This window comes from Zingiber officinale, chromosome 11B (genome assembly GCF_018446385.1).
Source record: "Zingiber officinale cultivar Zhangliang chromosome 11B, Zo_v1.1, whole genome shotgun sequence".
In the NCBI taxonomy this organism is placed as follows: domain Eukaryota; kingdom Viridiplantae; phylum Streptophyta; class Magnoliopsida; order Zingiberales; family Zingiberaceae; genus Zingiber; species Zingiber officinale.
Window position 1 is genome coordinate 57,077,772 of NC_056007.1, and position 14,993 is coordinate 57,092,764.

General features: G+C 38.5%; 1 protein-coding gene across 1 annotated transcript; it reads left to right on the forward strand.

Moving 5' to 3' along the window:
* The first annotated feature begins 11,322 nt into the window (after positions 1–11,322).
* On the forward strand, positions 11,323–11,841 carry LOC122033939 (putative invertase inhibitor). The gene has a single exon (XM_042593085.1). The coding sequence runs from the start codon at positions 11,323–11,325 to the stop codon at positions 11,839–11,841; it is 519 nt and encodes a 172-aa protein (XP_042449019.1).
* The last annotated feature ends 3,152 nt before the right edge of the window (positions 11,842–14,993 follow it).

Here is a 14,993-nt window from a genome sequence, read left to right on the forward strand (position 1 = left end):
ATTCGAAATACTAGAACGTAAGCCTCTTGTATTTGGTATTATTTCCATAAATAACTAACATGATGCGGAAATAGAAATTACTAGTTATACCTTGTAGAAAAACCTCTTGATCTTCTACCGTATTCCTCTTCTAACCTCGGACGTTGTGTGGGCAACGATCTTCCAAGATGAGAAACCACCAACCACCTTCTTCTTCTCCAAGCAAGGTTCGGCCACAAAAGAAAAGCTTCACCAAGGAGAAAAACCAAAATACTAACCAAGCTCCAAGAGATGCTAGCTTTCTCTCCTTCTTCTTCTTCTTCTCCAAGTAGTATCCGGCCACCACAAGAGCTCCAAGGAGGGGAGAGAGGTTCGGCCACCACAAGAGGAAGAGAGGGAGAGGATGGACCGGCCACCACAAGGAACAAGAGAGGGAGAGGAATAATAGATGTTGTATCTTGTGAAGGCACCCTCACCCCTTCTTTTATATTCCTTGGCCTAGGCAAATTAGGAAATTTAATTACAATAAAATTTCCTTAATTTCCTTGACATGATTTATTTGAGAAAAATAAAATAAAATTTCCCAAATAAACTCTAATGGCCGGCCACATCAAGAGGAAGCAAATTAGACAAGTTTTAATCAACAATTAAAACTTTCCTTATTTGTTTCCAGAAATTTTAAAAAATAAAATTTCTCTTTAAAAATCTCTTCATGGTTAATAAAAGGAAATATCTATAATTTTAATTTTATTAACATGTGAATAATTTTAAAGAGAAAATAAAAAACTCTCCAATCTACAAATAAGGAAAGAGATCTAATCTCTTTCTTTAATCTTTTGTAAATCTTTTACAAGAGAGATATTTTAATTTTAATTCTCTTTAAAATATATCTTCCACATAATAATAAAATCTAAAATTAAATTTCTTTTTTATTTAATTATGGCCGGCCCTACTAGCTTGGGTTCAAGCTAGGGCCGGCCACCTTAAACCCAAGCTTAGGCCGGCCCTAGCTTGGCCGGCCCCCTTTAGGTGGGTATATGTGGGTATAGTACTCTATAAATAAGAGGCTACGATAGGGACCGAGAGGAGGAATTGGTTTTGGTCTCCCGATAAAATTAAGCATCCCGTGTTCGCCCCGAACACACAACTTAACTTTATCAATGATGATTCATTCCACTAGAGAACTATCATTGAACTACCGCACCAATCCCAAATTACATTTTTGGGCTCCTTCTTATTATGAGTGTGTTAGTCTCCCTGTGTTTAAGATATCGAATGTCCACTAATTAAGCGAGTTACTGACAACTCATTTAATTAATATCTAAGTCCAAGAGTAGTACCACTCAACCTTATTATCATGTCGGACTAAGTCCACCTGCAGGGTTTAACATGACAATCTTTATGAGCTCCTCTTGAGGACATTATCAACCTAGTATCACTAGGACACAGTTTCCTTCTATAATCAACAACACACACTATGAATGATACCATTTCCCAATTTATCGGGTTTATTGATTCATCGAACTAAATCTCACCCATTGATAAATTAAAGAAATAAATATCAAACATATGTGCTTGTTATTATATTAGGATTAAGAGCACACACTTCCATAATAACTGAGGTCTTTGTTCCTTTATAAAGTCAGTATAAAAGGAACGACCTCAAATGGTCCTACTCAATACACTCTGAGTGTACTAGTATAATTATATAGTCAAGATAAACTAATACCTAATTACACTACGACCTTCTAATGGTTTGTTCCTTTCCATTTTGGTCGTGAGCTACTGTTTATAATTTATAAGGTACTGATAACATCATCTTCTGTATGTGACACCACATACTATGTTATCTACAATATAAATTAAATGAACAACTACAAAACAAATGTAGATAATTAGACCAAATGTGATTCTTTATTCATAATGAATGTTTACAAAACTTAGGCTTTCAGTATACACTCCAACAATCTCCCACTTATACTAATGACTAAGCTGCCATATCTTCTACCATACATCTGATTCCCATTCCCTCCACATGCCGATCGAAAGCTTTCGCCGGAAGGGCCTTAGTGAAAGGATCTGCCAGGTTATCCGCTGATGCAATCTTGGCGATGACAACTTCTCCTCGCTTCACGATATCTCGTATCAGGTGGTACTTGCGCTCTATATGTTTACTCGCCTTATGAGCTCGTGGTTCCTTCGAGTTGTCAACTGCACCGCTATTATCACAATAAATTGTGATGATCTTGGGCAAACCAGGAATCACATCTAAGTCCATTAGAAAGTTCCTGAGCCATACTGCTTCTTTAGCTGCCTCAGAGGCTGCTACATACTCAGCTTCCATGGTTGAGTCCGAAACGCATTTCTGCTTAACACTCCTCCATGAAATGGCTCCACCTCCTAAAGTAAACACATAGCCTGATGTAGACTTACTGTTATCCCTATCTGATTGGAAATCTGAATCCGTGTAACCCACAGGGAGCAAATCATCTGCTTGGTAAACTAGCATATAATCCCTAGTCCTTCTCAGGTATTTTAATATATGCTTTACCGCAGTCCAATGTCCTTGTCCAGGGTTACTCTGATATCTGCTGACCATGCCTACGGCAAAACAGATATCAGGTCTTGTACATAGCATTGCATACATTAGGCTTCCTACAGCCGAAGCATAAGGAACTGCTTTCATGTCCTCTATCTGTTTTGATGTCTTTAGAGACATCTCTTTAGATAGAGCTACTCCATGTCTAAAAGGTAAGAAACCTTTCTTGGAGTCTTGCATGCTAAAACGAGCAAGGATTGTATCTATATATGAAGCTTGGGATAGACACAACATTCTTTTCTTGCGATCCCTTATAACTTTGATCCCAAGAATGTGTGCACATTCTCCTAAGTCCTTCATATCAAATTGTTTGGACAACCATACCCTTACGTCTGATAATACCTTGACATTGTTGCCAATTAACAAAATATCATCTACGTATAGTACAAGAAATACCACCACGTTTCCGTTACACTTCTTATATACACAAGACTCATCCGAACTTTGAATAAATCCATATGACTGGATTACTTCATTAAACCGGATGTTCCAAGATCTTGAAGCTTGCTTCAGTCCATAAATGGACCGATTGAGCTTACACACTAGATGCTCTTTGCCTTTTTCAATGAACCCTTCTGGTTGCTTCATATGGATGTTTTCTTCAAGACTTCCATTAAGGAAAGCTGTCTTGACATCCATTTGCCAAATCTCATAATCCATATGAGCAGCAATGGATAAGAGTATCCGGATAGACTTAAGCATGGCTACCGGTGAAAAGGTTTCCTCATAATCGATTCCCTCTTTCTGAGTATACCCTTTCGCAACAAGCCTAGCTTTGAAGGTTTCTACCTTCCCGTCTGTCCCTCTTTTCCTTTTGTAAATCCACTTGCATCCAACGGCTTTTACACCATCAGGTGGTTCTACAAGCTCCCAGACCTTATTAGAGTACATGGACTCTATTTCAGAATTCATTGCCTTTTGCCAAGATGCTGCATCTATATCTTGGAGTGCTTCGTCATATGATCGGGGATCGGGTTCATGTTTACCGGGATCAAGTCCGAAGACTCTCCCAAAAACATGAATCTTTCAGGCTGCATTATAACCCTCCCACTACGACGAGGCACTGTCTGTGGTTGTGTATCATGTGTGACACGTGTTGCAGTCTCTTGTGGTACTTCATCTTGTACTGTTGGTACTGAAGTAGACATGTCCTCTCTAAGTTCTTCTAAAACAACTTTACTACTGGGCTTGTGATCCATTATATAGTCTTCTTCTAAAAACTGGGCATTGGTGCTAACAATGACCTTCTGGTCTTTAGGACTATAAAATAAACCACCTTCGTTCCTTTGGGATATCCTACAAACACGCGAACTTCTGTACGAGATTCTAACTTATCAGCATCTGGTTTCAGCACATGTGTTGGACTACCCCATATCCGAATATGTCTTAGACTGGGTTTTCGCCCATTCCACAATTCTATGGGAGTAGAAGAAACTGATTTAGAAGGTACTAAGTTCAGAACGTATACTGCTGTTTCCAGAGCATATCCCCAAAACGAATTTGGTAATTCTGAATAACTCATCATTGATCTAACCATCTCCATAAGAGTCCTATTCCTTCGTTCTGCTACACCATTCTGTTGGGGTGTTCCAGGTGCAGACAATTGGGATTGAATCCCGGCCTCTGATAAATAATTTCTAAACTCTCCTAAGAGGTATTCGCCACCACGATCTGACCGTAGTGTCTTGATACTTTTACCTAGTCGTTTCTCCACATCAGCCTTGTATTCTTTGAACTTATCAAAGCACTCGGACTTGCGGCGCATTAGATAAATGTATCCATATCTTGAATAATCGTCTATGAAAGAGACAAAATATTCAAAACCTCCTCTTGCCTGGACAGACATAGGACCACACAAATCAGAGTGAACCAACTCTAACACTTCTTTGGCTCTATACCCCTTGGCCTTGAACGACCTCTTGGTCATTTTACCTTCTAAGCAAGATTCACAAGTTGGAAAATTTTCCAACTCTAATGAACTTAAAAGTCCATCGGCTATAAGCCTCTGAATCCTACTTAAGTTAATATGACCAAGCCTTAGATGCCAAAGATATGCTTGGTTCATTTCTGAAGGTTCTTTTCTCTTATTAGAATTAGAAGATGAATTATAAATTTCCATGTTTTGCTTTGTGGAAGAATTTGGATTTAAAATATACAAATTGCCAACTAATGCACCAGAACAGATAATCACTTTATTTCTTTTAATAACTACATCGTTACTGAAAGAAACTGAATATCCATCCAAATACAGTTTAGAAACTGAAATTAAATTCTTTCTAAAACTGGGTACATAAAGACAATTTCTTAAAATCAAATTTCTATTCCTATCAAAAGATAAGTAGACGTCTCCCACTGCAACAGCCGCCACCTTAGTAGCATTGCCCATGTAAATAGTTATCTCTCTATCAAATAGTCGCCGAGTTTCCTGGAACCCCTGCAAAGAATTGCAGACATGATCAGTGGCTCCCGTATCTACACACCAGGTGCTGGTAGATAACACCGCTAAACATGTTTCAACTACTAGAGTATGAGATATACCTTTATTGTTCTGGTTCCTACGAGGACAGTCCGCTTTCCAATGTCCAGACTGCTTGCAGATGAAGCACTTGCCCTTCGGCTTCTTCATTCCAGCTTTAAATCCCGTACTCTGAGAGTTATTCACTTTCCTTGCTGAACCAGCTTGTTTCTTCTACTTCTTACCTTTCGGTTTAGAAGTAGAACCATTTGCAGCATAGTGAATTTGAGCATTGTGACGAAATAACCCTTCTGCTGTTTGAAGTTCTGTCAATAGTTCCTTTTATTATAGTTCAGGCGGAACTGCTCAAAACTTCTAGGTAGGGTTTGGAGGATCATATCGATCTGGGTTTCCCCATCAATTTCTCCTCCAAGGATCTGTATTTCGTTCAGATAAGCCATCATGTTTAGGATATGATCCCTTACAGGAGTACCCTCTTGCATGGTGGCTGTCATTATCTTTCTCATAGCTTCTTGTCTAGAAGCCCTATCCTGATGACCAAAGAGTTCCTTGAGATTGTTCATAATATCATAAGCTGTTGGTAAATCTTTATGCTGATGTTGCAATACATTTGACATTGAAGCCAAAATGTAACACCGCGCCATCTCATCTGCTTTTACCATTTCCTATGATATTCAATCTCCTCTTGGGTAGATTCACCAGTGGGTGCATCAGGACAATGCTCAGTCAGTACAAATTTATAGCTTTCAGCAGTAAGAACAATATCCAGGTTTCTTTTCCAATCTATGTAATTTGGTCCAGTAAGTCTATTTTGTTGAAGTATGATGGACAGTGGGTTGAAAGTCATCCTAAGAATCACAAATAACTTTTGGTCAGAACTCTAAATTTAGAATAATATTGATTCCTCAAACAATACTATTTTAAATTAACCAACACCTTAAAACACTGTGAATTTTGTATGCCACGTTAGTGTGGACGTATACAAATTCAACATTTGTAAAAGGAGGGTTTTAACCCATTAATTTTATTATCTTGTCAACCTAACTTTTGACAAATAAAATTAATAGTTGGTATTATTTGGTCACACAAATAATAGCAGTGACTCCGTTGGGGAGGATACTATTAGATGTGTCTAAGTGTACACCATTACTTGACACTAAGTCCATTAATAAGATTATGCCCCTTCCGTTGGGGAAGATCACACGCTCTTAATTAACTTCCTATAGTCATCCATAAATGGAAGTCTGTTCTAGTGGTCCGCAAACAAGCTCATCCGTTATGGAGGAAGGCACTCAGAACTCGCAAGCTTGTTTGCATCACTTACAAACCATTAATGAAGACCAGGGGATTGACGTTAAAATCCCTCTCCCACTTAGTTATTTATAAATGAGGAATTTTAACTATGCTAGCCTACTAAACTAACATGCACACATATAAAAGCAATAAATAGAAAATGTAATTTTCAACTATTATGGCTTTTATCTCTAGTTGTCCTCCGTGTGTTGTCATCCCAAGCTGCTGCCATATTTGGCCACCGCCACCGGGTCTAGCTGTCGCATCCATCTTGCTCCTAGTTCCGCCGCGCCTCTGGTCCTTAGAAGGTTCCACGCTTTGCAAGATTCGATCCGCGACATAAATAGAATTTTACATTTTGATCCTATATTCCATAAAAGGAATGTACATGTATCTAGATCAAAAATAAAATCCTAATAAAACTAAATACAGCTCCTGCTGTATTTTAATACAATCATGCACACACATATAAATTTCCTTGACATGTCCAAGGGTCCAATCACACACATAATTAACTAAAAGCCATAATAGTTGGATCATGCATCCATAGAGTTAGCACATCCTACTATTAACCTGCCTAAATTATGTATGACATGTGCATAATTAAACTAAATACCAAATACACAGAGGCAAAACCCTAGCTCGATACCAATTGTTGGTTGCTACGGAAAACCTATAGGTTCCACTGTACAAAAATTTTGTACAAAGGTCGAACCTTTTCCTAGCTACCATGTGTTCTTTTAAATTAAATTTTGGATCTCTGCGGAACTTAACACGTTTGATCCAAAACTTAATCTATTTGTTCTTTTAGGTTTTGACTTGGATCTCTGCGGAACTTAACACGTTCGACCCAAGTCTCCTTAAGTTATTAATTCCATTAAATATTAATTTCCATAAAAGGTTCCCAATATCGGCGTGGCGAGGCACATGGCCTTCTTGGATATGGGAGCAACCACCACCGACTAGACAAAACCTTTAATAGAAAGCTAATATTTAATTTCCTAAAATAACTTTAGGTTAACCAAAGAGAACAATCAAATCACAAGGAAAAGAAAGAAACAAAAGAACACAACTTCGAAAAACATATTCGAAATACTAGAACGTAAGCCTCTTGTATTTGGTATTATTTCCATAAATAACTAGCATGATGCGGAAATAGAAATTACTAGTTATACCTTGTAGAAAAACCTCTTGATCTTCTACCGTATTCCTCTTCTAACCTCGGACGTTGTGTGGGCAACGATCTTCCAAGATGAGAAACCACCAACCACCTTCTTCTTCTCCAAGCAAGGTTCGGCCACAAAAGAAAAGCTTCACCAAGGAGAAAAACCAAAATACTAACCAAGCTCCAAGAGATGCTAGCTTTCTCTCCTTCTTCTTCTTCTTCTCCAAGTAGTATCCGGCCACCACAAGAGCTCCAAGGAGGGGAGAGAGGTTCGGCCACCACAAGAGGAAGAGAGGGAGAGGATGGACCGGCCACCACAAGGAACAAGAGAGGGAGAGGAATAATAGATGTTGTATCTTGTGAAGGCACCCTCACCCCTTCTTTTATATTCCTTGGCCTAGGCAAATTAGGAAATTTAATTACAATAAAATTTCCTTAATTTCCTTGACATGATTTATTTGAGAAAAATAAAATAAAATTTCCCAAATAAACTCTAATGGCCGGCCACATCAAGAGGAAGCAAATTAGACAAGTTTTAATCAACAATTAAAACTTTCCTTATTTGTTTCCAGAAATTTTAAAAAATAAAATTTCTCTTTAAAAATCTCTTCATGATTAATAAAAGGAAATATCTATAATTTTAATTTTATTAACATGTGAATAATTTTAAAGAGAAAATAAAAAACTCTCCAATCTACAAATAAGGAAAGAGATCTAATCTCTTTCTTTAATCTTTTGTAAATCTTTTACAAGAGAGATATTTTAATTTTAATTCTCTTTAAAATATATCTTCCACATAATAATAAAATCTAAAATTAAATTTTCTTTTTTTTATTTAATTATGGCCGGCCCTACTAGCTTGGGTTCAAGCTAGGGCCGGCCACCTTAAACCCAAGCTTAGGCCGGCCCTAGCTTGGTTCCCAAGCTAGCTTGGCCGGCCCCCTTTAGGTGGGTATATGTGGGTATAGTACTCTATAAATAAGAGGTTACGATAGGGACCGAGAGGAGGAATTGGTTTTGGTCTCCCGATAAAATTAAGCATCCCGTGTTCCCCCCGAACACACAACTTAACTTTATCAATGATGATTCATTCCACTAGAGAACTATCATTGAACTACCGCACCAATCCCAAATTACATTTTTGGGCTCCTTCTTATTATGAGTGTGTTAGTCTCCCTGTGTTTAAGATATCGAATGTCCACTAATTAAGCGAGTTACTGACAACTCATTTAATTAATATCTAAGTCCAAGAGTAGTACCACTCAACCTTATTATCATGTCGGACTAAGTCCACCTGCAGGGTTTAACATGACAATCTTTATGAGCTCCTCTTGAGGACATTATCAACCTAGTATCACTAGGACACAGTTTCCTTCTATAATCAACAACACACACTATGAATGATACCATTTCCCAATTTATCGGGTTTATTGATTCATCGAACTAAATCTCACCCATTGATAAATTAAAGAAATAAATATCAAACATATGTGCTTGTTATTATATTAGGATTAAGAGCACACACTTCCATAATAACTGAGGTCTTTGTTCCTTTATAAAGTCAGTATAAAAGGAACGACCTCAAATGGTCCTACTCAATACACTCTGAGTGTACTAGTGTAATTATATAGTCAAGATAAACTAATACCTAATTACACTACGACCTTCTAATGGTTTGTTCCTTTCCATTCTGGTCGTGAGCTACTGTTTATAATTTATAAGGTACTGATAACATCATCTTCTGTATGTGACACCACATACTATGTTATCTACAATATAAATTAAATGAACAACTACAAAACAAATGTAGATAATTAGACCAAATGTGATTCTTTATTCATAATGAATGTTTACAAAGCTTAGGCTTTCAGTATACACTCCAACCTTGGCGATTAGTCCGGTGAAGTGCGACCTTGGCTCTGATACCACTTGTAAGGGATCGGTGGCCGGCTTGAAGGGGGGTTGGATAAACGGCACCCCTAAATACTCGCTTCTTTCTACACTTGTTAGCTTGTGCAGCGGAATACAAACAAAACAAACAAGCTAAACACTAAAGGAAATACAAAGACTAAGAAAGAATAAGCAAACCGCTAACACATCGATGTAACGTGGTTCGGAGATTGCTTGCTCCTACTCCACGACTGTCCGTAAGGTGGACGATCCCTCAATCCATAGGTAGATTAGTCCACGGCAAACTCCGGCTTGCTTAAACCTCCTTGTGGGTGGAGAAACCTCACCACAACACTCTCCAAGAACACTTGGACACAAGGGAAACCTTGAGCACTTAGTGACTACTAACTAGACTTTAACCAAGTCTAATTTCGTCACCTTGGCCGACCATCCCAAGCTCCTTCTTATAGAGCTTGGAAGAAATCAGCAAGCTGATTTGCCCGTTACCAGTCGACTGGTGCCAGTCCAACGACACTCCAACGACCCTTTACCAGTCGACTGGTCCTTGCACCAGTCGACTAGTGCCTGGCCGTTCGGGTACAGAAGCTCTCTGTGCTAACCACCAGTCGACTGGTCCCAGTACCAGTCGACTGGTCCCAGTAAACTTAGGGTTTTCCATCCCGAGTACATTTCTCTCGCACTCGGACCCTCACGGCTCATTTGACTCTTTTTTGCAGCCTCGACCTCTTGCCTTCAAGCCAACTTCCTTTGGCTCTCGTCCCACGGATACATTCAAGCCCGCTGCTCGTCCCCAATGTCATCCTTCGTGTATGCCTCGAAGTCGCTTCTCTTGTCCTCACTGCATTGTCCACGGTCCCTTAGATGCATACAAGCCCGCAGCTCGTCCCCAATATCATCCTTCACCGGACCCGAAGCCATCAACCTGAGTCACTTGTGTATCATGCAGTCCTGCACAACTCAAGTACACATATTAAATACATGGGTAAACATAACTTAAACTCTTTGTCCAAACACCAAAACACATGGTCGCACTGATCATTTGGATTGCTCCAACAGCTACCACCTGAGGAAAGCTAATGTGGTTGATGATGCGCCTAGCCGAAAGGCCAGAGGGACTTTAGCTTGCCACCGAGCGTTAGTCACAGCCTTGAGGAGCAAGGACAGACAGAGCAAGGGTATTCTTGTTACCATGGTTGCTCAGTTATCAATCAGGATGAGGATCCAAGAGGCCTAGGTCGGTGATCAACACTTATAGTTCATTGGCAGACAGATAACTTTCGGGCCGCAGACCGAGTTCACCCGATATGACGAGAGTATTATTTATTTCCGAGGTAGATTATACGTGCCTTAATCTCACCCGGTCATGGAGGAGTTACTTCAAGAGACTCATCGTTCTTGATTTGCTATCCACCCAGGTGAAATCCGTATGTATCGCGATTTGAAACGTTCCTATTAGTGAAATAAGAGTGGATGTGCATCGTATCACTCCTATATATATATATATATATATATATATATATATATATATAAATTCCTTTCCACAAATATAATTTAAACATTTAATAGAAGAAAATTTGCTTCAAAAATATTCACTAGACCTATACATAAAACTTTGCCCAAATGGAACCCAATTAAGTACTTACTATAATTACACATATTTCCTATATTAATTGAAATAATTAAATACTCTCTCAATTTTAAAAAAATAAATCCCTAGTCTCGTAACTTCCTTTTAGTCAAAAGCCAAAATTAATAAATACAAATGGAATTTAATTGATTCTTGCAATAATTGCACGGATGTCCTTCCATTTTTGAATTAATTTTTATTCAAAATTTTGAGGCAATAAGCCTATAAATTTGCACAATTTAGTTGGAAGGGAATTAAGCGACTATTTGAAGATGATGATGAGGCAAGCTCCTGCGTTCGCTCTTGCCGCTCTCCTCCTCCTCCTCCTCTCGGCGGCGGCGCACGCCACCGTGGAGTCAACTTGCAAGTCCATCTCGAACGTCAAGTACGATTTCTGCGTGAAGACGTTGAAATCGGATCCTAGCAGCGGAACCGCCGACGTGCGTGGCCTCGCTGTCATCGCCACCAATCTGTCGTTGAAGAAGGCGACAAAGATCGCCGGCAAGATTAAGGATCTGTTGAAGAGGTCGCAGGACAAGGCGCAGAAGGAGAGCTTGTCGACGTGCGCCGAATTGTACAGTAATCTGATCGACAACCTCGACACGTCGCTGAGCGCCATCAAAGAGAGCCGGAAGGGTGACGCTATGACATACCTGAGCGCCAGCCTCGACGCTCCCGGCGACTGCGAGCAGGGGTTCAAAGACACCGGCGCCAAGTCCCCGTTGGTGGCGGAGGACGACGAGCAGAGGCAGCTCTGTGGCCTCGCCTTAGGCATCACCAATTTGACATAAGTGTTCATTACCATGAAAGAAATAACGTCGCCATGACGAGCAGCGGGCATCTAGTGATTGTGGTTTATCATTTTTATTGAATATTTTATTTTCTTTTAAAAAATAAAATATATTCAATAAATAAGTCCGAATAATTGTTAATGTTCATCAATAATTTTTTTTTCCAAATGCATTATAGACAAAGCTGAAATATCATAATGGGATATTGGCATAATTTAAAAATATCGATTTCCCTATCTCGATAAAAGGTGAAATTCATATGGAGGTACTTAGTGTCCAACACAAAGAAATAAATAAATAAAAGATTTATACGTTGTTACATTTGAAAATTTAAACAACATTTTAGAATGAAAACTAAATAAATTATTTAAAAATAAATAACAAACATACAAAATAAAAAATGTCTTTTATTATATTAAAAAACTATAAATCTATATTATTATATGAAGTTAAATTAACTTAGCCATATTTCAAAAATGACCCTCTCCCCTCGTTTCCGAGAGCCTTTAATTACATGTCCTTAGTTTCCAATTTTCACGAATATAAATCTATATTAGAATTTTAGCCAAATTTTTATATGGACTTAAACTACCTAAATTTAATAAACAACTTTTTACTTAACCATAAAGATAAGTTTCTAAAATTATCAAATCGTATAGGGTAGTTTTAAAATTATCAAATTATATATCTATTTTCCATTGTAATCTTATCAGTCAACTTATCTTTTTATCAGTCCAAAAAATCAGTCATATCAATTTCACTCTATGTCGAAACATTAAAATTTTGAGCATATCAGTTGACTGATTTACTTTTTTTTTCAAAATCAATTTTAGGTAAAATTGGTCGATAAACCAAATGACCTCCTCAGCTTGATATGAAATTATTTCTTATATGTACGGCTATCTTTTCTGATTATATCCATGTCCTTAAATGACAATTTGACATTTGGTACGTTATCTAATTTTTTTCAAAATTGATTGATGGACCAAATAAACTCGCATTGATATGAAACTAGTTACTATGTGTTCGTTAACCTCTTCTGATTATATTCATACCCTCAAATGCCAATTTGACTAAATATATTGAGAGTAATGATTTTTTGAATATGAATATATTTGAAAAGTTTAATCTGTGTTCAAAAAATTCTGGCTAGTGGACCAAAATACAACATGAAACTATTTTTTGAATACTAATATGTTTGAAAATGTAAATTCATATTTAAAAAATTATTGCTCTCAATATATTATGTCAAATTGATTTTTGAGGGCATGGATAAAATCATAAGAACTAGATGAACACATATGATCTTGTTTCATGTCAATCTAGTAAAATACGGCACTCAAATAATAATAAAATAATAAGGTTATTTGTGAAATAACCTTAAGGGAATTTTTAGAAATTTTTTGAAATTTTTGAGAATTTTTTGGAACTCGTATGACGAGTTTAAGAGGATCAATTATTGGGCCAAGGGAAATCCTGTTTAAGCTACCCTATTTGAACGAGGAAATGTTTAATTTCTTGAAACATTTCTTTTTCTTTTTCTTTTTTTCTTTCCTCTCCCATGCCCTAACCTCACCCGCGACTTCCTCCCTCATCCGACGCCGTCTCCGCCTCCCCTCTCTCGCGACGACGAGCCAGCGCCGCCTTCTTCCTCCCTTTCCTCTCGCCTCTCCGATCCTCTTCTTTCTTCTCTCCTTCCTGTCGGCTCTGCCCTGACTATTATCACCCGACGACGCCGCCCTCCGATCGCACCAGTGCCACCCGATTTCGCCGGCCGAGCTCCTCTCCCATCTTTTGCACATCTTCATCATTGTTGCATGGAGCAACGGTGACACCTCTCTTCTCATCACCTCTACTCATGCCCTTTTTCTCACGCCGACGTAGCTGTTCAAGTCGCTCTTCTCTCTGGCGATTCTCCCGGTGCTACCGCAAGTGTTCGCTTGAGGACCGAATCAAAGCAATGGTTGAAGACCCATCAGTGGCAGAACCCTAGCGATCTGTCCACTATTGCACAATTTAACCTTCACCGGATTTGAAAATGCAATCACCAGATTCTTTCCTCCATTCAAAGATAGTACAGTGAGTATCTTTATCGGTGTTTTCTTCATATCTGATCAATAGTTGAGGTACTCATATGATCTGTAGATGGGTTGTAGATCCAATCGGTAGCATTATGAACCTGTTGAATTTCGACGAGCAAGTGCTGATTTGGGGTTCTTGACCTAGAAGGCAGTAGCTTCATTTAACACCGACTAGAACTTCTGACAGCAACTTATTCAGCCAAGAGTCTCCGGAGGCATCTCTAGTTTTGGGTAAGTTGTATTGGAATTGATTCAAGTTTAGCTTAAATTGATTTGATTGTGGAATGAGGATGATTGGAATCAAATTGTGAAAATACGTTGATTAACCCTTAGGAAGTGGGTGGATTGGGTGAAGTCAATTAGGGTTTCATTATTGGATTTGGATTTAGGTAGCTATTAATGTATGAAGGGATTTGGTTGTAATGGTATAATTTGTTGCAGGACACTAGTCGGAGACACCCCGACTTGGAGGTAGTTTGAGACGATCATTTTGACATGGGAGTAATGTTGGCACGAGCTACTTTTAAGGCTGGTATCTCTTGACTTATCTTTTATGATATTGTCACTTTGATATGCATAGTAATTTATACCTAGTAGTAATGATCATGCTCAGATTTGCCCTTGGTATGTCACTATTTGTTACCTAGTGTATGTTCCGTTTGTTTCTTGTTATATATCCATGTTTATATCTCTTGATTATTGCTATGTGTACCTTGGATCCTAGAGGAAGTGGCATACTAGGTTTCACTGAGTATATGACTAGTTTTTTGGATTTTATTATCTAGCATGTGTACTTAGATCTGTGATACTTAGGTCATGGTATGATTTATTTTCCTGTTTGGTATATATTATTTGGAGGTAATTATGGTTAGGATTTACATGCTTAGTGTCATGCACCATCTTACATGATTGCATGCTGTGCGATTGTCGGCTCCATTATTGTTGAGCATATCGCCAATTACATGATTTGCACACACAACCACTCATGGGTTAGTGGTATATCAAGCAAGGTGTATGCAGTTTGCTCTTCCAGTGCTCCGTTGGTCCACTCATGGGTAGCGTGACGTAGCG